Source organism: Lissotriton vulgaris, chromosome 2_1 (genome assembly GCF_964263255.1).
Source record: "Lissotriton vulgaris chromosome 2_1, aLisVul1.2, whole genome shotgun sequence".
Lineage (NCBI taxonomy): Eukaryota > Metazoa > Chordata > Amphibia > Caudata > Salamandridae > Lissotriton > Lissotriton vulgaris.
Genome location: NC_141687.1, coordinates 1,099,666,327 through 1,099,694,137, shown reverse-complemented (window position 1 = coordinate 1,099,694,137; position 27,811 = coordinate 1,099,666,327). Strand labels below are relative to the sequence as shown.

The window sequence follows — 27,811 nt, the reverse complement described above, 5'->3', positions numbered from 1 at the left end:
ATACAATTTTATGCAGTATGGCCTGTTGGAATGGGAATGTCCCATGCATGGCGTACAGTTTTGTTCCTCTATCTTGAGTGCCCTTAGCTTTAGCCTCACACTAATCTAGTATAAATGCAGAGCCTAGGCCTTGTCCTCTGACATCAGTGAGGTCCTGGACCTGTCCTTTGACTTACACAGGTGCACCAAGCATGCCCTTATTGTACAGAAAGGGGAGTACTGTCCTTGTCATAGGTTGAGTACATAAAGCAGTGGTGGAAACATACCATTTTTTGTGAATCCATGACCAGATATATTTTAACTCGTGTCCCTGCAATGGATACGTACTGGCCCACGTGTGTAAACTCCTACTTCTATGTTCTAACTCACATCCTAGCATTAACAAGTGTATGTTGTGTGTGTTTGTATCTGTGGCCTAAATAGTACATGTATTGTTTGTGAGTGAGCCAGAGAAATGGAGGCCTATGGATTCCATTGTGAAAGCTCTTGGTCTTTTTCTGTGCACAAGACAGAGGCGAGGTTGCTTTCCCAGATGGTAGAACTATAGCTGACAATTCTAAAGCTGGTGGGGGTATAGCTAGACATTGAAGTGGGGACAGAGGAGAGAGGACTTCTTTGAAATGCAAATAGGCCTTTTTCTGAAAAGAGCTGTGCATTAGTCTTCCTTTGGCACTGACATTTTGTGGACTGTGGGGGTACATGGTGGGACTACAATCTGTTTAGATCTTTTTATGTAAGGCCAGCTTTTTGACTCTTTCCTAACTGTCCAGTGCAGCTCTTAAGAGCTAGGTGCAGAAAGCTCACATCTCTTTGCGCCTCTGTTGGTGATGATCCAGTTTGGAGAATACCCTGATGTGAAGAGTATCACTCTACACAGAGGCTGTGTTGGGAGAGCAGCCTCAAAAAGACACTTGAAAAGAGAACCACCCCAACCCAGTTCTCAAAGCATAGGCAGAGAAATAACATCTCCTATCTGCTTCAACTGTATAACATTTCGGCCTATCAACTTGTTACAGTTCCAATGTATCTTTTATTCCACAGAGAACTCAGAAGTCAGCTGATGTCTGCCTGACATCCATCTTCCAGGCGGTGAGGGGGGAACACCTGAATGCTTATCTTGATGTAAAAAGCTGTTCCTCTGTCCTGAAGTGCTTAGAAACCAAGCTGCCTGCTGAGAGAGTGAGGGAGCCTGCCAAAACTTGCAATATGTGTGGCTGTCCTTCCACAGCCAGAAAGTGCTTGATCTCTGGTGGTGTGTGGGTCCACCAGAGAAGGAGGCCTGTGAAGCATCATCTTCATGCCCTAACAAGTGTATGTATAGTATCTCAGTGCTACTGGTTCCAGACAGGAACAATGACCTATGGCTTGTGCCCAAGGTTGACTGTGCATCTGGAATGATAAGCTGTGCCTAAGATGGACTTTTACACTGCAATGTTGAGCTGTGCCAGAGGTGGGCATTGCTGCTGAAAAGATGAGCTGTGCTGAAAGTGGACTGTGACATTACAAAAATATGCTGTGATGAGGCGGACTGTACCACTACAACTGTGTACCGTGCCAGAGAAGGTAATACCACCACCAAATTGCCTGAGATGGACTATGCAGCTGGAATCAGGAGATGTGCCCCATGGCTGAGAACTCCTCAGCAGCTGCTTTCATGCGGCTGTGACCTATGACCTCCGGATGCTCACTGGACATCTCACCTGAAGACTCAGAAGAGGGACAATCATCAGCAGGACTGCACCGGCAGCCAGAGCCCCTTTTCAGTGGATGACAGTCTCTACTGCTGTCTTCTGCTGCTTCTGTGAATATGGCTTATGCCTCCAACTGGTCCATATCCTCCCAGAGTAAGGAGCAGGGGAAGAGGCCAGCTGTGGATATCCTCTGGCTGTCCTATATGTACTCTCATGACTGTTGTGATGAGACTACATAAAAAGGGGACTGTTAAAAGTAAATGAATGCTATGACCTAATCAAGTGGTAATCTTCACCAGAGCCTTGGTATACGTCTCAGAGAAACGGGAACTCCAGAGGAGAGACCGGCCTAGAATTTCTTAAAGAAAATACATTTAGGCTAGAGGGGGTGGGGGCAAGACCCAAGGTCCAGTGGACCACTGCCTACACCATGTGAAACGGCCTCCTCAATTCTTTTGATCTCGTTGTAAATCATCAGAGGTTTATAGCCCAGTCAGGACATGAGAAAGGCACATAGTTAAACTTCTGAAAAGGATATGATGATGAATTATGTTTTGCAAAATAGAAGATAGATATCAATACCTCCCTGTTTTGACATTCCCACCTACATAGTAGTATTTCAACATATCATATATCATACCGACCCTAAAGGGACAAGATATCAAGAAGCTGGGTACTTGCCTAGGAAATTAGGCTTGAAAGATACTCAGGTCAGTCTTTTTCCATATATAGGGGGTTTAATGCAAGGTAGAGGTATGCAAATGTAATGATGAAGAAAGCCATGAAAAGACTGTGGCAAACATTTAAAGCTCATTTGCCATATGATGATGGTGAACATAGAAAGCTACTATTGCCCTGAGACCCCTCTATGATGAAGTTTCTGATGTCCTTTGATTATTTTACAAGGGGGCAGATGTATAATTTAATCATGCAGCATAGTGCAGTAGCTGCAAATGCTGTGCTGTGTTGTGCTGCGTGAAAGGGAGAGAGGAGGAGAGCGCCATATTTATTGAAATGTGGCGCTCTCCTCCCCTTTCCCTAACGCCGCGCGGAAATCAGCTGCTCTGCACCACTGAGACACCTTTACGCCATGGTGCAAGGGTGTCTCTCTAAGTCTACCATAGCTTTTGTACTGGAAGGGTACCCATCCAGTACACAATACTAAGCATAGACTGACTTTAACTCTTTCCTTTCTCTGTATGTGTGCTGTAAAGTGCAGCACACGTACAAAGTCGGAAAAGGAAAGAGAAATTAAAGCATTTTCTCCTTCCTTGCACCTACTTTAAAGAGTACAGTTTTGTGACACTAAACCCTGTCTACTTTATATAGTAAATAATGTTTACCTTCAGGAACCTTGAGTGGTTGTATGGAAAGGCCCATGCTCCACCCATGGTACGCCCTGTTGGCTCTAGGTAATATAAAGCAGCAAATAACTTACTTTCATGCTATCGTGTAAGTCGGGGAAAAAATTATTTGTTCCGATTTGCATCACTTTTGTGACGCAAAAAAAGGTAAAATCTTTTGGAAATCTCCCCCAAGAATCTAGAAAAGCCTCCATTAAAAGCTGAGAATGCTCTCTAAGAGTTGGAACACCTAAGCATCGATAAAATGATTTAACCAAAACACTGAGCAGAATAAGGCAACATCCCAGGCTGGCTCCCCGATGTATTGCATGCATTAGCAAACAATCAGTGGCGGCTCCTCTGCTATGGAGTAGGAGCGTCGCCCCACTGCTTTCTTGCAGTGCGAAAAGCAAAGACATGTAATGGTAATAACTTATAGTTATTACCATTTTATTTTTCCTCTGCCAGTGAGCGGAGTGGGCGGGGATGCTCTGCTTACGGAGCAGGGCAGGAGAGGAGTGGTTTGCTCACTCCTGAGAGCACAATGACTGTTTGATAGGCCCTCTCGGCCCACCCAAACCAGTCATGCACACTTTCCACTTCTCCATGCAGGCTGCAAAGCAGTCTGCAGGGAGAACATGCCCACCTCTCCATCCCCTGGCTGAGCGCTGTGTCACGACGCTCAGACCAATCACAACGCTGCATTGAGGCGTTGTGATTGGCTTAGGGAAGGGAGCAAGGCTGCCTGCTTCCTGTTTCTGTCGGAGGCAGGAGAGCAAGGAGCAGAGAAGACACGGGACCCGGCCTCGAGGTACGTTTTATTTTTAATTCTATTTTTTATTTCCCCCCCCGTGCGACCCCCCTCACCCCGCTACCCCCCCAGCCCCCCACCTGTAAGCCATGCCGGCCGCAACTGCAAACGATGAGTGCAAAAAAACAACTTTCTGTTGCTCATGGCGCAAAAAGGTGTCTCAGTGGTGCACAGCAGCTGATTTCTGCGCGGTGTTAGGGAAAGGGGAGGAGAGTGCCATATTTCCTTTTCACACAGCACAACACAGCGCAGCATTTGCAGCTACTGCGCTATGCTGCATGATTAAATGATAAATCTGCCCCCTTGTTTAATAATCAAAGGACATCAGAAACTGCATCAAATAGGGGTCACAGAGCAATAGTAGCTTTCTATGTTCACCATCATCATATGGCAAATGAGCTTTAAATGTTTGCCACAGTCTTGTTAAAACATTCTGAGTACAACTGGATGCTCTCAGAGCAAAAGGGAAGATCAGGGAGAGCAAAGCCAAACTAGACACATATTAAGATTTCATCAGTCAGTGCTTCACTCACAATAGGATTCCTATTAAGGAGATGATCGATACTTTCATGTCTTAAAAGACCGAAGAAAAGATGTTACAGACTCATACTTTATACCACATCTGTTTTCTATTAAGTAAATTTCGTGGCAATTTCAGAATGATTGTTTTCAGTCTGACTTACCACACCCTACTTGAGTCCGCCATTCTCCAACAGGAATTCCAAGAGCCTGGCACACCAAAGCATATGCCTGAATGGCCTGGCAGAGGCTGCTGGTATTGTCCCTGGAACTACACAGGTCATACACGCAACTGTGCACAAAGGCCATGGGATCCACCACAGCGCCGCATTCCCACAATGGGCCACTGGTCTTGTTGATAAATCCACAGAAATTAGAGGCAAAGTACAGAGATTCAGTGGAAGCATCACAGAAGCTGCAATTATCCATGCAGCCTGGTGAGCACCGCCAGTCCGGGTGGTACACCCTCCAGCTTTCACCCAAGTCCACCACGGATACCGCCGGTCTGCCATCAGGGCGCAGGATGTCATCCTGAGGGTTCTTGTTGTAGTTGCCACACAGCCCACAAGTGGCATTGATGTAGGTCCCAGGAACAGAAATAGAGGCATAGTGCTCCCCATCGTAGGTTACTAAGAGGCCAAAGTCAGTCTCTACTGCTGTTGACAACCCACTTTGGTAAATTTTGATTGCTCCAAGCTCCAAGACAACAGGAAGGGAAGTCACCAAGTCGTTTACCTAAAAAGAAAGCAGAAGAACAAGTTAGACAGACATAAAAGACATGAAGATACCAGTCCAGGAATAAAAGGGTTTTGTATGTCTACATATAAACGGATTTTTTTAAACCTCGAAAGGATTAGATTATGACGTAGGACCTACAGAGTGTTAAATTCCCAATAATAGTAATAATGATGATGATGATAATTTTGACCTTGGCATGGAGTCAAGTTGCCAAACTTCGCACTAATTGAACTTTACAAAGTTTACACAGTTTGTAATTGTGTCTGCATTTCAGTAATGTTAGAAGATCAGCAAAAAAGTGGGGTTTGTACATTTTTTTAAATATAAAATCTACTTTATGCATAGGATTTGTTTTAAATTCATTATACTTTTTCATCCTTTGTGAATTACACAAAGAATGCTGGGTTTTTTAATCAAGTTTTGCAACATCAATCAATCAATCAGTGACACTTATAAAGCGCGCTACATACCCGTAGGGTCTCAACATCTCACACCTCTATTAATAATAAAGATGATTATAACACCTTTAATAAGAACACAATAGTAATAGCAACATAGAGATGACCACCATGATAACAACGACATATACCCCACTTACTTCAAACCGAACTCTCTAATAGCACCTTCAGCATTGCCACCAAGTTGAGAAGATAAAAGTCTGCTTCAACCTGCTGCAATGCAGTCCCTTGGACTACACCTAGACTTCGATAACATTTAACATATACCCATCACTCTAAGAATATTTATTTTTCTATAACATAAGGTGTTAATTCTAAGGGCCTAGGAATCCCACTTCCCTGCGTGGACCCAATGCTGTTCAACGATAGTCCTTATATAAGAACCTACTTGACTACATTCACTTCTCAATACTCCTACATTCATATTTCACATCAATCACTCTGCCTGTCTTCATTCTCCATGACTTCTTGACTTGTAAGTATCTCTCCTAAGAGCTTGAATTTGCTTTTTCCTTTTAGGAGAGGCCTCTGTCTCATAAGCTAGGAGAGGCCTCTGTCTCATAAGCTTACCTAAATGTCTCTGTGTAAAGGAAGGTTCACTGACATAGTTAGAAAGGGGGATAATGCTGCAAGAAATTAGAAAATCCTTGAAGCAAGCACTTAATCAAGTGATAAATTCCTCTGTACTTCTACTGCTTATAGGAAAATTGAGAAGGCCTTGCTAAAGGGAAAGGATGGGGAGTAACAGCCTGAGCTGCAGGCTTTGGTGCTAGGGAACCAGGTTGGAGTCTCTGCATCGACTTAATTTCCTGTGATCCTAGGCAAATCACTTCATATCCACGTGCCTATTAAAACATGAATGTGTCATTGTGTAATGTAACTACTGCTCATGTAAAGCGCTTCAATACCTTCGGGACGAGTTTGCGTTATATGAAACCGCAGAAAAAAACTATCACCACATGAGCGGTTTTGCGATGAGATCCATAGCCATTCATGATTTTAATCCCACTGACAACTGAGAAGTGTCATAGTGTACACATGTGACAGCTGCTTATTGCCGCCAGTCTACTGTGGCAGGCACAGGGATCAAGAGTGGATCATTTAAGAAAATGTCTTTAAATCAAGTATGAACTGCTGTAAAAGATAGGCATGGAAGGGCAGGCAGGATTAGTCTTGTGACCACTATCCACTACCAAATTCAGTTTACTTTTTTGGCTGTCCTGAGTAAAAAATTGTGTTTAAACAAATGGTTTCTTGGAAAGAAAACTTTCAACAAAATGTTGTGATTCCTTGATTAAGTATTGACACCACCTAATGGTAGAGAGATGTATTGTGTGCAAAATACAGAATGACTTTGGGGCCTATTTGTCAAAATGTCATGCATCCCAGCAATCCACCTTGATGCTGTGCGTGGAAGGGCATGAATGTGCCGTATTTAATATTATATGGCGTATTCCTGCCCTTTCCGTGAGCCTTGCGCCAACAAAGGCTCCATTTGACCATGATGCAGGGATGTTTCCACTGTAAGCAGGGTTTTTGTTCTGCAGGAAGGGATACAACAATTGTGAGAGGCATGTTCCTCTTTCTATGTGTGCTGCAGAATGCAGCACACATAGATAGAGGAAAAATGAGGAGAAATAAAGATATTTCTCCTTGCTATGCCTCCCTGGGGGAGGTGTAGCATTGTAGCGCATTCCCAGGTCCACCAGTAATGATAAATATGGGAATGCTCCAAAATCCATGAATGGATGATTGGTACACCAGCGTTCCACCCATGGAACGCTTTCCTGGGGCAGAGCAACGTAACGCAGCGATTTGTGATTTGCTGCGTTGCGTTACTCTAGAATTATCAAGCCCCTCAAGGGTAAGCAAGGTGATCGTGCATGGCTTGATCAATCTGACTCTGGTGTTGCATCGGCCTTGCGCTCCGTTGCATGGTGCAAGGCGACACAATACAATACAATACAATATCAACTTTATTCGGTAGTTTCATAAAAAACACCATAAAAGTTCAAAGAGAAAAATAATCACAATTACAGGTTTATCAGAAAAAGTTAAAAGCTGTTAAGTGTACATTTTGTTTAAAAAAAAGTGACAAGTGCTTCTCAATTCCGTTTGCGCAAGTTTTCCTATTATCTCTGTTCCTTCGTTAGTGCAAAATAACAATATTGTTCGTACTTATAAATTTGTGCGATGGCGTATACAAAATTTGAGGTAAAGTACAATCGCTTTAGCATAATTTTCATTTTCAAGATACTGTAATGCCAGATACGCTGGGCGACATTGACGAAAACCCCAGAACTTCAAAATAGGCAGTATCCAACGCTTCCGGGGCTCAGTGAAGAATTTACAGAATAGCATTGTGTGTATCGTTGATTGTGTGGACACCAAATCACAAGGGCACATAGGAAGAGTAGATGTCCTAGCGTTTTGCTCGGGAAATGCAACTAATAAATGGAACAGGTCAAGTCTAAAACGGGTAAGCAGCATTCTTTCAAACTGTGTTATTTTAAAATTCAAGTAGGGTTCAGCAGTGAACACAGTCTGGGCTAGTAAGGAGTGTTGGACTGATGGCTTGTGGACCTCGGATAATAAGCGTAGCTGACGTAGATGAATTAGACACTCCTTTTTTAAGGTCTTTTTTGGGATTTCCTTTATCTGCGAAGGATAGTCAAAGTACCTCCTGTATCCAAGATCTGTTAGTAACGCTTTGACATATGACAGCCATTTGATCTTCTTAGAATAGTCTAACGTTAAAATGTCTTGAATGATCGTCCTGGTCAAATGGCATTGCTCGGTAGCCCATATTCTGCGCCACAGCATTATTGGTTGCAGTTTTATAATGTCTGTGATGTAATCAATGCCCAGCTCAGTGTGGCAGGCATAGGTGGAACAGGTTTTAGGCACCGCCAACAGATATCTGAGGAAAGAGTTCTCTATTCTTTGTATTGAGTCCACGTTTGTGAAGCCCCAGATCCCCGCCCCATATGTTGCTGTGCTTACACATTTTGAATTATAGATTTGCACTAGTTCTTTAATTGGTCTTTGCCCCAGTCTCTGCGAGAAGGTTTTTAACGAGGATGTCTCTCGGAGGAATACCAATTTTCTTGCATTGATAGCTGGAGTCCATTTGAATTTTTCGTCGATGACGATCCCTAAATAGGGATAGGTTTTGGTCCTATCCAGATGTTCGCCCTGTACCAATAGCTTCCTATATTTTGCATTTCTTTTCTCCCCTGCATGCATTGTGTACGTTTTTTTTGCGTTTAGTTTCAGATTTAGGCTTGCCATAAAGTCACAGTATCTGTTCAAGGCCCTTTGTAGCTCATTTGGTGTTCTTGCTAGAATAACAGCATCGTCAGCATATAGGAGTGCTGGTATCTGCCGGCGAGCTGTTAACGGGAGGTCCTTGCTGCCCTGTAGCATGGCAGCCTCCAAGCCGTTCGTGTAAAGGGTGAATAGAAAGGGGGCCAGTACGCACCCCTGCCTGACCCCCTTTTCCACCCTAAAGGAGTTAGTGAGCTCACCCTTTGTCCCGAATCTTACCCTACCTGTGGTACCTGTATACAATTCACGAAGAAAATCCACAATTGGCGTAGGAACTCCCATTTTCAGGATTGTACTCCACAGCGTTGAGTGTGCCACGCAATCAAACGCTGCGGAGAGATCGACGTATGCCATATGGAAAGAAGACCCTTTAGCTTCCAGATATTTGCCCGCCAGTAGGGACAGGTTTAGGGCCTGATCAACTGTTCCTAGTCCCTCCCGGAAGCCATATTGTAGGTCTGAGATAATTTTATGGTCGGTAGCCCACTCCTGGAGGCGGTCGAGGAGTATTCGTCCTGCCATCTTGCCTAGTGAGTCCAGGAGGGAGATCGGCCTGTAGCATGTTGGACTATTTCGATCTCCTTTCTTGAAAATAGGTACCAACGTTGATGTTTTCCAAGACTCCAAAATGCCTACTTCAATGGCGGCATTCAGGACGTTGGTTAGTAAAGGGGTCCAGAGATCTGGGAGGTGTTTAAAAACGTCAACCGGAACGCCATCCGGGCCTGGTGCTTTAGCGGATTTTGAGGATTTTAGGGCTTTTTGGACCTCTTCATGAGAAAAGTGAAGATTTAACGGATAGGCAATGTGTGGCAGAAATTCAAGCTGGTCTGTGTCTTCAGTCGAATCCTTCGCAAAGACTTTAGTAAAATGGCTCACCCATTCGTGTTGACTTATGGCTACATCAATTGATGGAGAGTTGGTTTTCTCTGTTAAGAATGGGGAACAAACTATCTGCCAGAACAAGGCACTATTATTTAGTTCCGAGCTTTGAATCAATTTTGACCATAGTTCAGCTTTCACTTCTTTTTTCCTAATGTTTAAGGCAGCTGTGTACTCCTTTCTGAGTCTGGTGATTTCGACTCTGTCCCTGTGATCACTATTCAGGGCTTCCTTTAGGCGTGTAGATGCTTTGGTGCATGCTGAATCGAACCATCCTTTCTTAGGCTGCGGCCTTTGTTTGTGCTTTTTGGTTAGTTCTTTTTGTATGCTTGTTGTAATTGACAAGAAGCTTACTATGGTTTCACTAGGTTGTGTGGTGGGATCCAAGCAGTTTATAATATCCGTTTGGTTATTTGTGACTATTTTTTTTGTTGTTGCTTCTTTATCAATGTTGCCCCACTTCAATGTAAACCCATTCAGAGAGCTTAGTTCTAGATCGCTTTGATTTAGAGCGGTCAGAATGTCATATGGTTTGTTCGTTATTATTTCAGCAAGAACCATAGTGATGGGAAAATGATCACTTAGAGGATTGCTAGGGACCTTGAAGTCTTCTATGGTGAATCCTATGGGTGGTGAGATCAATATAAAATCAATTAGGCTTATTAGACCTCTTCCATTGAATGTGGGCTGGAATTGAACAGGTGGAATCTTCATTTCATTAGCGAAACTTAGTTCTAGTTCAGCCATGGTTTCATTCATTGTTTCCCCCACATTAGAATGTGTAAAGTGCGTAAGGTTTGTGTCAGCCTCGTCACTAATACCGCATTTATTGTTGTCGCTATTGCTACATAGATGGAGATTAAAATCTCCTCCCCAGACTATTGTGCATGTCTTTTTGATGTGTTTAACTTGTTGCTCTTGTAATATTGCGGAAATCTCTGGGAGTAGCGTACTCATATCAGAGTGAGAGAGGTTATTGTAAAAGTTTATAATGAAGTATAGTCTTTGTTTGGTGACCTTTACCGCTATGATCTGAAAATTTGTGTCTAAAGTTAAAGGGATTATCTCATCCACAGGAAGGGTATTTTTGATATAGGTAGCTAAGCCTCCACTATTTCTGCCAGAGGTTGATTTCGTCGCAGGTGACCAGAAAGTTTTAAAGCCTAGTATGTGTATTGGCCTTATGGGCCATGTCTCCTGAAGGCAGATACAACCGCTCAAATTGATCTGGTTCAGAAAATCAGGGACAGTCTTCTTTGCGGAAAGACCTGCGATGTTCCAGAAAGTAAAATGGATTTGCAAAGTATCTGAGATAAGGTCAACAGAATTACCTATGTTAGCCCACCGTTCAGCGGCTTCCCGGTTAGTTGGGGCCGGTGTTGCAGTTGGGATAGCTTCGTGATTAGTTGTTGAGCAGTAGGGATTAATGAGTGTTAGAGGCGGGTGCTTTGGGGTTGTTACAAGCATAGGACGTGAGTTAAGTGATGGGGTTAGATCCAACTTGGCTGATTGTGAGGGTTCCCTGGTGGAATGGGAATTGGGAAGTCAATCATTAAAATCTAGGCCAGAGAGAGCATTAAATCTATTGAATGTTGGAATATTAAAAGGAGTAGCTAATGGGGGGGCTACTTGTCTCCATCGATTATCTCCAGTCTCTTGGTGGGGGGTTTCGGAGAGATATGGATGGGTAGGTGGCGGTATGGGCGTTTGGCTCTGATGCCACTGTACCGAGCCTGTTGGGTATAGGAACTTAGAATTCTGGTAGGTAATGGGGGGGTAAGAAGTGGAAGGGTACGACCTTTCTGGGAAAGGATTCATAGAGACGGGCGGAATATTGTTGTTTGTATTTAATAAATGCCTATAGAAATAGCCCAATGGAAGAAGGGTTGTATTGAATTCCCATGTGGAGGGTGGTGGTGCCTTAGCTAGTGTCTTTTCGGCCCACTGGGGGTTTCTGAAGGTGATAGCGACACAATCCCCCTCAAATTTTTTACGTAAGGGGCCTATCCAACCTACTCTTTGCGTATGGGAAATTTCCCCTGCACATTCTATTGGGAAGTTACAATTCAGGCTTAACCAGTGGAGTACCTTGTTTTTCAGGGATGATGTTGTTTCACTCTGTTCTTGTTTAAGTGTTGGTACGTTTACCAATACAAGGACGTAGGCTCCGCATTCGGGTGGAAGGGTAATGCGCGCCGGTATCTGTCTAGACTTATATGGTTGTTCGTATGGTATCTTTGGTTGCTGAGATTTTGCGTTAGACTGAATAAGTTGTGTGGGTTTCTGTGTTGATTTCTGTGATCCTTTTTGTGATGGTACTTGAATGCTCGCCGGTTGTGCATTGGCTGATTGGGTGTTTGCGTTAGTAGTAAGTGATGTAGTGTTAGACGTTGAGGGTTTGTTTGCGACGGCTTTGCTATTGCTCTGGGGATTTTGTTTCGGGAGAGTTATTGGCGTCAGTGTGGATTTCTTTGCAGTGGCTGTCTTAGAATGGGTGGCAGTCGTGGGAGCCAGAGAAGCTAAGGTGGTAGTAGGTGGTGTGAGATGACTAGTATTATTGATTAGTCTTGCCATCTGTTTTTCAATGTTGTTTAGGGTTCGCTCTATTGGTGTTAATTGAGTTTTTATAAGGTCCTTGATTATATCTAGTACTTGTGAGTTAAGCTCAAGATAGTTTGAGTTGGCAGCGCCGTGACCCCTGTAGACGTCATGAGACGGTACAGCTGAAACAGAGGGGTCATCCGCGTTAACCGATGATGAGTTGCTTGCATTATTCCGGTAGTTGTTGCAGGGCGTCTTTTTAGACCTTGTGCGCCTTGGTAGATTTTTTTGCTTGGTCTTATTCTTGACTGCTGGTCTTGTGCTGTCTTGGTTAAAAAGAGGACCCTCCCTTATCTCTTTGTCGATTTTTGGTGGAGAAACTGCTACTGGAAGTGGGGACTGGGTTGAGGATTGTGACCCGGTCAGGGTTAGCAGGGGAATTTGGGTTATTTGGGTGGGGCTAATCACCAAAGTGGGTGTTTTTTCGAGGTCGTCCAGGGTATCTTCTCCAAGTGATAAATGGGTGACAGATAGATCGACACTTGTTGGTATTGTGTGAAGTTCAGCACGGGTTTCGCGCAATAAAGGGACATTTATTTCCTGTTGTGTGGGTGTTTTGGCTAGGGCCAGAAGGCCCATTGAGGATCTTCGTGCTGCTGCGAGGTCCTGGGAGACGCGCCTTTCTAGGAGTACTATCCCCTGATTGATCGCGTCATTAGCTTTATTGATAAATTGGTCAATCGGCCCAATTATCGGACCCGCTCCTTGTGCCGTTTTGTTTCTCATTGCCCTGGTTGTCATAGTGGCGCAGTAGCACAGATGTAGTTTTGAGTATTGTGATCAAAAACAGGACCAAGATGCAGTATGGATAGCGATATATAAATGGGGATGTAAATGTAAATGGGTTGGCCCAGACCAGACTTGCCCAGGCTTGAACGGGCTTAAACGGGCCCGCCCTTTGCCCGGGCTTAGCCCCGGGCTGCGTCCCGCGCGCGTCCCGCGGAACGCGGCACTGACCGTGCTAATGTAGACTGGACTTCTAAGGGGGCGTGGCACTGGGAGGGGGCGCGGCTCGCCCGGGAAGAGGACACAGCTGTGGTTGTTGAAGGCTGTTCCTCGCAGTCCCGGGGCCGCGCCTCTCACCTCCTCTGCGGCCTCACACAGGCAAAGTGTCCTTAAGCAGATGCAGGCTACTCCAGTAGCGCCGGGAAACGAGTTTGGCAAGTAGCTCCTCTCACGAGCGGCCTCCGCGGAGCGGGGGCCGCGAGGAGTAAATAGTGCTCAGATGGGGGCGGGCACTGGGAGGGGGCGCGGCTCGCCTGGGAAGAGGACACAGCTGTGGTTGTTGAAGGCTGTTCCTCGCAGTCCCGGGGCCGCGCCTCTCACCTCCTCTGCGGCCTCACACAGGCAAAGTGTCCTTAAGCAGATGCAGGCTACTCCAGTAGCGCCGGGAAACGAGTTTGGCAAGTAGCTCCTCTCACGAGCGGCACCCGCGGAGCGGGGGCCGCGAGGAGTAAATAGTGCTCAGATGGGGGCGGGCACTGGGAGGGGGCGCGGCTCGCCTGGGAAGAGGACACAGCTGTGGTTGTTGAAGGCTGTTCCTCGCAGTCCCGGGGCCGCGCCTCTCACCTCCTCTGCGGCCTCACACAGGCAAAGTGTCCTTAAGCAGATGCAGGCTACTCCAGTAGCGCCGGGAAACGAGTTTGGCAAGTAGCTCCTCTCACGAGCGGCTCCCGCGGAGCGGGGGCCGCGAGGAGTAAATAGTGCTCAGATGGGGGCGGGCACTGGGAGGGGGCGCGGCTCGCCTGGGAAGAGGACACAGCTGTGGTTGTTGAAGGCTGTTCCTCGCAGTCCCGGGGCCGCGCCTCTCACCTCCTCTGCGGCCTCACACAGGCAAAGTGTCCTTAAGCAGATGCAGGCTACTCCAGTAGCGCCGGGAAACGAGTTTGGCAAGTAGCTCCTCTCACTAGCGGCACCCGCGGAGCGGGGGCCGCGAGGAGTAAATAGTGCTCAGATGGGGGCGGGCACTGGGAGGGGGCGCGGCTCGCCCGGGAAGAGGACACAGCTGTGGTTGTTGAAGGCTGTTCCTCGCAGTCCCGGGGCCGCGCCTCTCACCTCCTCTGCGGCCTCACACAGGCAAAGTGTCCTTAAGCAGATGCAGGCTACTCCAGTAGCGCCGGGAAACGAGTTTGGCAAGTAGCTCCTCTCACGAGCGACACAACAACAGCAGAACTAGATAAAAAGAAGGTGGGGGTGCTTCAGATGAGCATGATAAAGGGTGAAAATCAACTTGCAGCTGTATCAGAACAATGGAGACGTCAAAATACTGTCAGATGTGAGATATACTTAAATATACACAAATGGATTTGTGAACACCATTACACCAAGGACAGCATTGAACAAATATATAAGACACCACTATAGATGATTATATACCAGTAGGGGCATTATATTTATCTCCCACTTTTCTCCTTTTCCAGCTTTGGGCCTAAACAGTTATAAGAAATTGCAGGCATAGCAATCATTTCCTCTTTAGTCTACTAAGTCAAATCAATAGACTAGCAACTTAACTCAAGACTTCAGTACTAGAAATCAAAATGCATTCCCACCACTACATAAGGCTCACCTTGACCTTCCCAAAGCTGCCCTTAGGGATGACAATGCTATAGGAGTACACTTCCAGCGAGATATCCTTCAACCAGGAAACCGACGAGCCTCCGCGGTTTTCATTCTTGGCCTCCACACTAAAGAATGGGAGGTTAGCAGTCTGCCAGCACTGACGAGCCAGCAAGTAAGAGCACGAGCCCTGGAAGTGAAAGAGAAGTCCATCGAAGGTGTGGTAATGTGGGTCTCCGAAGACCACACAGGTGCTACTCTCCACTGGCAGGCACTGGAAAAAGCGTTCATTGGGTTCGCAAACTTCATATGGCCCACACACAGACTCCTGGCAGAAGACCTCATTGTTAAAATCCAAGCAACGGCACTTTGTGGAGCAATTGGCACTTTCAGAGAAGGTCTCACCTTGACGGAGAAACTGACCTATAAAAAATAAGGATAACAATTATAATTAGAAATTACCAGAGAACACAGGGTCAAGAAAACACCTCATCTGCATAGATATACATTCACTCCTAATTAAGTAAATAGACAAGGATAGTCGACATAACATCAAACGGCCTATAGACTACCATTATCTACACTGGTGATCTCCAGAATCTCATGAAGAATCTCTTAATCGCTTAATGGGAACTAATTACACCTACAAAGCTCTCCACAACACGGGCCTTGCCTACCTGAACTGCCGCATTTACTTCCACCAACCTTCCAGAAACCTCCGCTCGGTCGGTCTCTCATTAGCACGCACACCATGCATACACATAAACAGAGTGAGGAGCCGCACCTTCTAGTACCTGGCAACTAAAGTTTCAAACGACCTCCCACAACCCATCAGAGCCTCCTCCTACTCCTCTCTTCTTGACTTTCACAAAAAGCTGAAGGCCTGGCTTTTCAAACAAGCCCCCAGGACTAGGCTCAAAACTCTTTTGCAGAGCACCTGGATACCCTCATGGGGGTTTAGCGCACTATAAAAACACGGATACACAACAACATAACATGACAATTACTAAAGTGCAATTGCACATTGGCTAGAAGCACTTTCTATGAGGGTACACTTTTTTCTTCGTAGATAAGTCCTGAGTCAAGAACGGAGTGTGTGCAAGCACAGGCATACGCTGGTAACATTAGTGCTGTACAACCTTTCCTTCCATTAATACAATTGAAACTAAAGTAGAGGCAATCACCTGCACCTTGCCATGGAGCACGTATTTCTGGCTCACATGTACACCACAACAAATTTCCTTTGTGAACTCAGTCATGCTCAGATTTTGCACAAGCAGATTGATAAGTGCTTTGTAAATAGGACTCTGTGTATTTCCCGTGTTTTCACATCCATCCAGCCTCATTCTCATCTTTCAGGACTCAGAACAATTAGTTGAATTCTTAAAGTGTGTAATTGAGAGAGGGTTAGATTTCAGCTTTTGATATGTTGGCTGTGGGATACTTTTTCTTACAGTCACATCATGTGAAATGGAGAATGGGCTGAGGAGGAAATCACTCGAGGTGAGCAGGCCGGAGGAGGAAGGCTCAGTGGCAATATAAATAATGCAGTAGCCATCTTTCCCAGATAAGTCCAAACAATGAGGAGAGATGCCCTTGGAGTCTGAGGTTTGTGAGGCCCAATTTGTGTAATTTCCAGAAGAAGACCAGTCTGCGAAACGAAAATGCCTCGATTATAGTGCCTCTGTAATTTACCATCAGTTTGTAAACACATCTCTGTAAAGTGGTCGCAATTACAAGTGGCGCAATTTTTGTCACACCTGGGGCCGAATTAAGCATTTCCATTGTTTGCGTCCGGCGCACCTTTTAAAAGGTGCACTGGGTGCAAACAATGAAAAGTCGCTCGATTACGTTGAATGCGCTGCCCCAGGGCAGCCGCGAACTCGTGCTGCCCTAGGGTTAGCACATTCATGTGAAAACACGGAGCGACTGCTTGTAGCCGCTCTGTGTTTTCACAGTGCAAGCGGGTTGTAGTGCAGGCGGCAACCCGCTTGCACTTTTGAAGGGGATTAGAGATCCCCTTGCAGGCGGAGGCGGTCAGTGACTGCACCCGCCTGCGAGGGGATGTCTGGGGGGGCCTTTCCCCCCTCCAGAGCAGCCGATGTCCGTGCAGTTACAGCGGTGGGGCCATCTAAAGGGGGATTTCGAAGGGATAATGCCGAGGGTAAAGTAATTTTTTTTTTTATTTTCCCTCTGCATCATACCTCGAAATACCCCCTTACCCGGCCCACACCGCCCCACTGCTGTTACCTGCATGAACCGCGGCTGCTCCAGAGGGTTGCTCTCAGGGGACGCACTCACAGTGCACCGGTGACACACTGTGGCTGTGCCCCCGAGAGCCTTCTTGACTCTGCTCCCGCGTCTGTAATATGGCGCGTGCGCAGAGGCAAAGGAATCCTCTTATTTGCATAGGGCACACCACTATGCAAATGAGGACACGCACCCTGAAGGTAGCGCTGGCGGTTTAAGTGCACCAGCGCTATCGGTATCACCCAAGGGGAAGCACAAGCATCTGGGCCCCATTCTGTAATACCAAAGTGTGCCAGGGGCACGCAAAGCAGGCACAAACGCCTGTTGTGCCCCCCGGAGCACTTACTGTTATACAGCCTCTGGTAATATGAAAAGCGGACCTTCAGACTTTTCCCCAAAACGTTTTGTCTTGGGAAAACTACCAAAATGTAATAGAGGAAATGGTTTAGTAAATATAAGGACATAGAGAATTTGGTCGGGGCAGGACTGGCTACTGCCGTTTTTTTTGGGGGTGGCAGAGTGGGCTCCAGGTGCATTGCTGAGGGGCTGATTTTGTTGCTAGTGAGCGCCTGGCACTTCTAAATGAACAATGCAAAACAAATAACTTTAAAGCGTACTTTTTAAAACATTTGTTTTGCATTGTTTAATAAGGAAAGTCCGACAGCCAGTCTGGCCCTGAGTTTGGTGCAAAAAGGATATAAATCTAGATATTTCGCCCCATTTTAAGAGCTTAACTTGTCATAGTAAAAAATTGTATCGCCTCATAAATTCTTGACATATTGCGTATCATTACTTATCAAGTCCAAAAAATGTTATCTAACCCTCTGCGCACTCATAATCAAGCTCTGATTGTCAACAGAAGGGCTCCTCCTACTCACATCAGAAAATTACTGTTCGATTTTTAATACTAATGCACTGTGGATGGTAGAAGCAAAGGTTTGATTCATAGAATGTGTAATAAATGCCTGAGAAGTAGACCAATGCCTACTCGTCATGGACATTTACACTTTTTTTTTAACTATTGACAAAAGTCCTAGACTTTTGTTAATTGTTAAAAGGACAATTCTGATCATTGTGTTGCGATGTAACAGGCAAATACCCAGTTACATGCAGAGTCCAACTGTATCTCTCATTTTGAAATTGGAAGGTTTTTTAACTTACAGTAGTTTAGCTTTTAATGTGAAAATGTCCTTGTAAAAACAGTTTTTGTGAGAAATGTCCTCTACTAAAGCTTTTCCCCGCAGGAATGGATTTGTGCTGACAGAAATATGTTTGCAAAAGTGATAAACTTTGTGAAATTGTCACCCTCTGCAATACGTCACTGGCTAAAAGAGTGCTCTCGCTTCCCTTTTTAAAAAGTCCATTCTTGATACATTTATGTCTCTAGGACGTGTTGAATAATCACAGAAATGTTTTGTCCTGTTCAGGTCCCAAAAGTGTGATTTATGTTGTCATGTGTCTGAGTGGAATTATGATTGTAAGAATATTGATTTATCATGGAAAATAAGCATGCACAGGTAGTCAGTGGGGGCACATTGCCCCGAAATTAGACATCTAGGTTGTAAATAGAATATTTCCAAGGATGTAGTTAACAAAAAGTCAATCTTACAATCCTGCTTTTTCTGGTCTTGCTCCAAGAATTTGGAACGTCCTTTACTCCTGAGATGAGATCCAACCCATCTACTGCCTCTTTCAAAAAAACATGTCAAATGGCTACTCCTGAATGACCATCTACAGCATTAGCCCTGATACCATCTCAATCTACTTCTGTCTCCTGTTCTGATACTCTTACATACCCTTTTGTTCAAATTGTATTATGTTTCTTCTCACGTGTCCTTTTGATCTAATGCTCTACTAAAACTTTACAGGTCCCTCTAGATTGGCTGACTCCTTGTGCCCCCCCCCCCTTTGACCTTGTATGTGCCTCCCTTGGACTTTGTGGGCCTCATTTATGAGGTTTTGCCGTAGGCCAGCGCCGCAGGCCTTTCTGCTGTGCTTCCCTACGACAAAAGAAAAGGGCAGGAATGCACCACATCTCTAAGATACGGCGCATTCCTGTCCTTTTCCCCTGTGCTGGCGCACTATGGGCTGCCAAGCACCAACGCAGGCACCTTTTCATCATAGTGCAAGGGTGCCTGCGTTGCGGGGATGATTATTTTTGTACAGGAAGGGAAACCTTTATGTACAAAAATAATCACAAGAGGCTTTTTCCTCTTTCTATGTGTGCTGCAGAATGCAACACACATAGAAAGAGGAAAAACGAGGAGAAATAGAGATATTTATTTCTCCTTGTTGCGCCTCCCTTACGCCTCCCATGGGCAGGCGTAAACTTTTGGAACTGCCTTAGATTTACGATTTCTCGTCCCCAACAACACCCATTGCACGCCTCTTTAACGCAGAACACTGTGTTAAAGGGACTGATATTTATCAGGCAGCATTAAGCCAAAAGAAAGTGGCTTAGCGCTGCCTGAAAATGTTATCACGCAGGCTTCTGCGGCAATGAACGTCACAAAAAGTGACGTTCCAGAGGCGCAAGGAGTCTCATAAATGAGGCCCTGTGATTGTTAAGTTACTTCATTTGTTACTTCTATGCCACTTTGTACAGCGCTCTGATACCCGGATGGGTCATGTTCGCGTTTTATAAACTTTTCAAACAAGCAATTGACATTGGTAGTGAACGTACCTCTCAGACTACATCCATTGGCTGGATCAATTTCTTTTCCATCTATTTTGAACATCCATCGACCGGGAAAATTGACATTCGTGGTATCTTTGATGTTGATGATTTCTAATGATCTAGATCCTGGAATACTGAAATAATTGGTGCTATTTCCTCCATTGAAACCAGCCTGAAAAGACAAAAACGGGGAAAGGTGTATTGCTTCCTGGCTTCTTTAGGACAACAGGATATTAGAGTAAGTCGGATGATGTCTAATTCGGTTTAGTTAGAACACTAATCGAAAATGAAGATGGGATGGGCACTTGAGACTGAAATAAATTTCTGACAGCGCTTAATCTATGCAGGTGGCTGGGGGTGGTGGACACCCACATTCATTCCAAAGGGCCAGGACTCTTCACATTTTTGACCAAGGCTTATTTTCCATCCTCAGACTTGAACCAGAGCTAAAGAGAGCAAGGCGGAAAAGGGAAACAGGGGCAGGGAGAAATGATCAGAAGCAGAGATCAAAGAAGAAAGTAGGGCTTGTTGGGTGATCCTCCTGAAAAACTTTTTGGACTTTGCATGGATTGATTGAGTTACTGATTGATTGATTTTTGATTGATATTGCTTGTTGAAATCGTATTTTGGCGAACCAGAAGCTTAATCCGATGACATTGATATAAAAAGTGGTTCTACTAGCGGACCACACTGGATTTTTCTTTTTCTGGTGCAGTACCTGCCTGTCCTCCAAAGAAGTGATAAAAACAGAGGAACTTTGGGAATCAATGGTAGTTGTTGCTCTGGCTGTTTGTCAAGGATTTCGATGGATTGGAGCTACTGTAAATGCAAGTAGGCAGTGGAAAAAACAGCAGAGAAAGAAAGAGGAGTGCACGCAGATCATGCCTCCTTCTGTATACTCAGCAGATCTCACCACAAAGAGCTCTTGTGTTTTGGAGCTACAAATTATTTGTTTCATGTTGCCTGTTTTTTTTTTACCTTGGGGGGCTTTCCCAAACAGCATATCAAAAATGTGTCAGGCCCATTTCATTACGGATATGACTATTGGAGGCTGAAGTATTTCAATGCATTTAGGAAAATGACTGTATATAAAGTATTTTATTTGACTTACCACCACCATTTCCCCTGCATGTTCAAAATGGGTATAATAATCTCCGTAATCAAAAAGATACAGAGTCCTGAGCACACTAAACAAAATGTCACGATGGTTGTAATGTTTAACAAGACATGTTCACCAAATTTGGAGTAAGTGTAGGAAGTTGGCCTACTCAAACGTTGTACACTTTGAAGATTAAAATTAACATCCCTGTCCATGGAAATGGATAAATTAGTAAAAACATCCATGGGTTTCCAGATCTGCAAGATGGCTGGCTCTATACCAGATTTTTACGAAATGTGACTAAGATTCATGCGAATAGAATAATGTACTTCACTTAAATGATGCCCCCCTTCCCTGCAGCATGTGGTGTGGGGCCCAGCAGGAGTCTCCCAGATCACACAAATATTTATTGACCTTGGGCTCAATGCCCCCCCCCCCAAGAGTGGGAGCCTCCTGTGCCGCAGAGGCTGCTGGGCCAGCTTTACACCCCTGGACAATCCAGCTCTAATTGACATGCTAAGATGGAAGTCTGGGTTGGCCCTGAGACCCTGAGTTTACACACTGGTATGTTCAGGTGCGGTGCATTAACCCACTTAAGATATGTCACTTTGTTCTTTTAAGTCAGAGCTTACCTGTGCCATCACACCCCCAAGTCCTGTCAAGGGGTCTCCCCCACTCGCCGTACCGGTGGTCCAACTGATTTCGGCGTAATTGAACATGGCAAACGACAAAGTGCCGTCTGAGACCAGAAGCGCCTGGAAAGTGTTCACCTGTGGGAAAAAAAATAAAAGTCCGGTCTGAATTCTTCTCCGACTCCCATCTCAGGTTTCCCTCCCTCTGTTCTGTGTCTCCCTTCCAACAGGTAACTTTAGCGCCACAAGGAGTAATGTAGTACACGTGAACTGTGCGAGCCCAGATGCCCCGGTCCCACCGAAACAAGCGCATTCCTTGAGAAGGCGCATAATGAGGACATTGTGTGAGGTTACAGTCTGACCTGGAAGGCGAAGCCGGGAAACTGCGTCAAGCGTGAATTCCTGTTACAGCTAGACATGGCGTGGAAGCCTTGGAATCGGGGCCAAGGGGATTAGTAAACAAGATTATCGGGAGAAACAACTGTAGGGCCATCCACCCAGCGTTGGCAAATACACTGCACCGCAGACAGATTGTGTACTTAGGAATACAGCGTCCGTTTTCATCACTGGGGCATTTATAAATGCTGTTTATTTACGTTTCCCGAACAAATACTGTGTATCACACTAAAGTCAGCCCTACTGGCTTTATCAGTACTGTGGAATCGTGTGTGGTTACCTTTGCACGTGCTATGTCAGGCACTGGTATATTACAGTGTACACAGGTTCCAGTCAGTAGTCTAGGTACCAATGAATGACTCTTCTGGTGTAGGGCTGGCTGGACAGCAAAGGGCGCACTTCCTGAGTGACAGGAATAGCTGCCATCACTTATCACTTTAATAGTTGTTCTGTCTTTCAGAAGCCAAATAACGGAAACGGGTTGAAGGATTTACGTCTTCTGATTTGCTTGCATCCAACATAGGAAGGGAGCAGTAACTACATATAGCACATTCCATTGGACTGTTGCGAGCATGTCAGCCAACCAGGTTGTTTGGTATGGAGTCTGCGGCCATTAGAGGCCCCCAGCTGAAACGTTCTCTTTCTCCCAATAGGGAAATGACTGGGGAGGGGCAATATTGTGAGGGAGAGTTGACATTTCTGGCTTAGAAATGTGTTAATGGCACTACAGACCTGATAGTTAGTCAAAGTGCGATTTATTTATTGGAAGGGGTGGTGATTAAGGCTATTGAAAAGGGCAAAGGCCTTTGGCAGAGGTGTAATGCAAACTGATGGGGACCCCCTGCAGAATGTGAAGAGGGGCCCTAAAGTCCCCCATACGCTCACAAATATTCATTGGTCTTTTTTTTCTGGACAGATTTATATAGCGCAAACTCGACCCAAAGGTATTGGAGTATCTTTACATGAGCACCAGTTACGTTACACAAGGACAAGTGTCTTGGGCTGAATGCCCACCCCCTGAATTTCTGAGGCATCCCGGACCGCAGTGGTTGCAGGGGCCTGTAGTCTGCCCCTGGCCTATGGCCCTAATATACTCGTAATTTAATACGGTTGCTGAAGCAAAGTGATCGAGGATTTAACTGTGAGTCACAACATTTTGCTTGGCTTGCCCAGCTTGTGATCCAACCAGCAGGTGAGTAGCTAATATTTGTGTTTCCTCATATGAGGGGGCAAACATGCATGAGCAGGGCATTAACACAGGAGCACAATGCCTTTAGGGCTCAAAAGGGTTCAGCCCCACCACCACCACCACCACCCACCCGTCGTGTGTCTCAGCCTTGGTTGCTGCAGCTCGAGCTGCTGTGGGCTCGGCTGGACAGTATCTGGAGTCTTACCTCCGGCACACCAGAGTTTTTCCACAGGTCTTTAAAGACCATTTGCATATTTACACACCTTTGTAAACTGGTTACCAAGGCTTGGTGTTTTGGTTCCAGTACTCCTGGGCCCCCACTCTGCCGATTCCTTACATGTGTATTTAACATTTACTGCCGTAGTGTGAGAATGCATTTCATGAAAAGGAATATAAAGTAGAGTAGCCAAAAGAAAAATGCCAACCAGAGGCTGTTTAAAGAGACTGCAAAGACCTCCTCTTGACACTAAATACGGTTATAAATAAAAAAGTATGTATTCATTTGTAATGTGACTTTTCTGTCTTTGTTCCCTTTAAATATCAGTCATGAATCATTCAGGCAGCCCTAGAACACAATTAAAAGTGCTTTCTATTTATATTTGCTGTTCGAAGTATGCACAGGTAAGTGCTTAAAATACGGCTTTAGATGACTGCTTATTTTTGTACTGTCTGGGACATCAAAATAATGAGCTGGCAACCCTAATAATAAGACTGGAAGTTTTTTGCAGGATCAGCACATTATTTATTTCCTCCACCCTCAAATCCTGATTAATGCCATAATAGCAATAGTTTAACTTATATATGAAACCCTACGCCACCGCCAATAACATGCAGAGTTACTTCAAGTGTCTGGGAATGCACCCTGCATTCAGACAACTCTCTCCTCGTTCTGGCCCTTCACTCTCAAGCTCACCCTGCACTCACAGCGCTCACAATGCACTCATACTAATCACCATGCACTCACATCATTCACCCGCTCACTCTGCCCTCATAATGCACTTGTGCTGTTCACCCTGTGCCTCACTCTGCAGTCACATGATCAGACTACTCACCCTGCACTCATGTGACACTTCACTCACCTGTACCCCTCACTGCTCAATCTGCAATCTCACACAACCAAGCTAATCATTAACCATGCATTCATTAGTCTCACTCCCCACTTAACTCTGCACCCAAATTCATATGGTCACCTCACTCATTCTGCAGTCACTCCTCCTACCCTACTCTCGCACTGTTGCATCATTCACTGTGTACTCACATGGGCACTCCTGCCACCCACACAACACAGAGGTTTAATTTGCCTGCTTCAAAGAATGTGTACCATGCAGATCGCAGAACTGAGTGTGAATAAACTACGTGCAGCGCTATAAAAAGTGAAATTTTTGTCAGAAAGGTGATATAGATAGATGAGATGCATTGTTGGTGAGTGGTAGTGAGGGAATTCAAGGAGAAGGAGGAAATGGGTGAGGGGCGCCAAAGAAGACTGTTGCACCGTGTTTGACCAGTGGTAGGGCCAGCCCTGGCAGGGAGTGTTAGCCCCCCCCACCCTCCCCCACCTGAAGTTCAGGTCTAGTTGCGCCCCTGCATTAACCCAATCGTAATTAGAGAAGATATGTATTTTCTGAACTAGATGTTCGGTACATAAGGTAATTAAATTTTTAGAAGATTCTGCCCTGGGGCAAGAGTCCCTGTGATGAGAAAGAATGGAAGCTAAGGATTTGGAGTTCAGGGCCTCAAGTACAGGTGTGTGCCCATAGCAGGCCCACCCTTCCTTTCCCTGTGAAATGCCGTCCAATTATTTATAATATTCGCAGTGAATGAAACGGTTTGCGATTGCAAATTGCTTGGAATGAACATCGTGCAAAAATGTTGTACCATATAGAAGTAAGGGGCTCATTTAAGCTTTGTGCCAAATTTGAAGTATCCCTTATTGAGGGGGGACGTTTTCTCTCAAAATGGCTCCTGCCTGCATGACGGCATCAGCTTTGGGAAGGTACAAATATGGCAACATGTCTGCCATGCCAGGGTGCCATGGCGGAATTATAGTCAAGTATGGTAGTCCAGAAGTTGTACCCACAAAGCGGATCACATTTCCAGGAATGACGAAACAAATGTCCCTGATGCACTGGGAGTTTAACTACGAGTTAAAAATGTACCTTACACTTTCATTTTATATATCTTACCCTTGTCCAATCAGATAATAGAAGATTTCAGGTGACAATATACCCCTACTAGAAGGAGGCGAAAATGATTGCAACTGTTCAGATCCTGTTGTGTGCACACAAGGACTCATTATTTGCTGAAGGGTGATATGATAACAAAGGTACCATCCAAACATTCCCTGTCATGTGACGTTCAGAGGTGTGTTATATAATAAAAGAATCATATTGAAAACTTCACAAAGTGAACTTTACGTGCAATTTAGTGCAGAGTGACATGGATTGTGGCCATAGAAGTTCAAAGAAATAAAATGCTGCCTTACTGGGGTGGTGCTGCTGCCACCGTAGAACGTGACCTCATCCCAGGTTACCACAAACACCCAGGTGGCTGAGAAAGATGGCAGGTTCCGGAAGTTCTTCCTGATGGCTTTGGTGGCCTTCCTCAGGATTTCGGGGTCGCTGGTCTCGCGGTAATAGATCTCCCCTCTGATTCCGTTGTGTGCGTCAGCCCAAAATGGCGCAATGAATGCCCGGCCATCTGAGAGAGGAAAGGCCTCAGGCGTGAACTGGCTCACCAGGACGTTGAAGGAAATCACACCATTGTTGTTCACCTACAGAACAAAAGGTACACGTCACTTAAATGGGTTGTAAAACAGTATGTAGATTGCCAACAACTATCCATCCTTTTAATTTCAATGAGTTCTAAAACGGATTAAATATGTCTGCGATCGTTGAGCACATTTGATGGATGTGTGACTCTACAGATACATATTTGTCACTGTTCATTGAGGTTAATAATAGCAATCTGAGATTTTGCGTACAAATTCTGTGGGTGAAATATGTTACCAATGATACATTTGTACAACTTTTATGGCCAGGTCCATGAGTCCAAACAGCTAGCATCTTAAAAAGGAAAAAGACTGAAAACAGCCATCCCAATCATCATAAAACTACCTGGTCTCACAACTAAGTGGTTGCTCTTCTCATGGAATAGAGATCTCTGCGTAGAAGAAGGAAATTTATAAACATGACTTCAGTTAGTCCACCTTGGCAGCACAGGTGATCACCTCTACTCCCCTGGCAGACTTCAGGCCACCTGCCAAACTGTAAACTCCAACTGTAAGTCTTTTTAGGTCGAGTCTGGTGCGGAGCGCATGCGCTGCCCCATGGTAGGCTTCTTGTAAGCAATCTAAACATCCCCGTGTGGGTCTGACTCCTCCCACACATTGGATTGGCCTTTGTGAGTGTCTTTCAATAATGAAAGCACGCAAATGGCTAAAGGCGGATGCATGTCCCACCTTCTTTTTTAATGTTCACTCCCACTGCGTTTGGCTCTCAGGAGCGAGCAGCGCGCGCAGGGTGCCAGCTGCATTCCTCGTGGATTAGGTTACTAATTAAACATAGCACGGTTGCTTTCACTTTAGCGGCCGCACTTGTTGTTTTGTGTGGGCTTGTTTATTATAGCTTTCTGGTGCCGATTGTCGCTGCTTATATTTAATGCTGCAGCGAGTTGAAATTTAAATGTTAATGTTAATATGTTAATATAAATTTATTAAGCGCTCGCACGCCCAGGGGCTTCATGGCGCTATAGAAGAGACACAACGCACCGGTTAGAGACAGAAATGGGACAGCTCAGCAATAAGCCTGGTAAAAAAGCCAGGTTTTGAGGGAGCGTCTGAAACTCATGATGTTGTCGCTCAGTTTTAATTGAGGAGGAAGGGAGTTCCAGAAGGTGGCTGCCAGATGGTCAAAGCAGCAGCCTCCGAGACGCTTCCTCTTATAAGAGGGAATGATCAGAAGGGATTTGTGAGCGGATCGGAGATTACGGGAAGGGTTATATCTATTGAATAGATCTCTGATAAACTGAGGGCCAGAGTCATGCAAGGATTTGAATAGAATGCACCCAGTTTTGAAGGCTACTCGCTGCTCAATGGGCAGCCAATGTAGCTGTTTTAGCCCTGATCTGACAGACTGCCTTTTAGATAGGTTCAGAATAAGTCTCGCTGCCTGGTTTTGAACCAACTGGAGGCGTTTTAACTCTCCCGCTGGAAGCCCAAGGTAGAGGCTATTGGAAAAGTCTAGTCTGGACAGGACCAGAGAAAGGACAATCTGAGTAAGGGCAGTCGAGGAGAAAAAGCAGGCAATTTTCTTAATTTTCTTCAGTTGAAAGAAGCAGGATGACACAACTGCGCCTACCTGTCTTTTCAGGGAGAGATCCTCGCTGATAAAAATCCCCAAGCTCTTGACTGAAGATGACTTGGACGGAGGGACTCCCATGCTAGATGGCCAGAAGCTAGGGTTCCAGCTAAGTGCACTCTGCCCAGGCAAGACCAATTCAGTCTTGCCAGGGTTAAGTTTCAAATAATTGCAGCTCATCCAACTCAGGATGTGAGACATGGTGTTTTGAAAATCTTCCACTGAGTCCTTGGTGTTTAAAGGAAAGATGAGCTGCAAATCATCTGCATAATTGAAAATGGTAACAT

General features: G+C 45.2%; 1 protein-coding gene across 1 annotated transcript in view; it reads right to left on the bottom strand.

The window, feature by feature from the left end:
• The window catches only part of TECTA (tectorin alpha), a 293,627-nt gene extending 266,022 nt beyond the window's left edge, over positions 1-27,605 (bottom strand). Inside the window, exons 1-6 of the mRNA XM_086954233.1 lie at positions 27,525-27,605; positions 25,652-25,939; positions 21,585-21,722; positions 19,860-20,025; positions 14,937-15,349; positions 4,529-5,099 (exon numbers count right to left, since the gene is read on the bottom strand). Of these exons, the coding sequence (XP_086810359.1) occupies positions 4,529-5,099; positions 14,937-15,349; positions 19,860-20,025; positions 21,585-21,722; positions 25,652-25,939; positions 27,525-27,605 (1,657 nt within the window). The remainder of the gene's footprint in view (positions 1-4,528; positions 5,100-14,936; positions 15,350-19,859; positions 20,026-21,584; positions 21,723-25,651; positions 25,940-27,524) is intronic.
• Between the last annotated feature and the right edge of the window lie 206 nt (positions 27,606-27,811).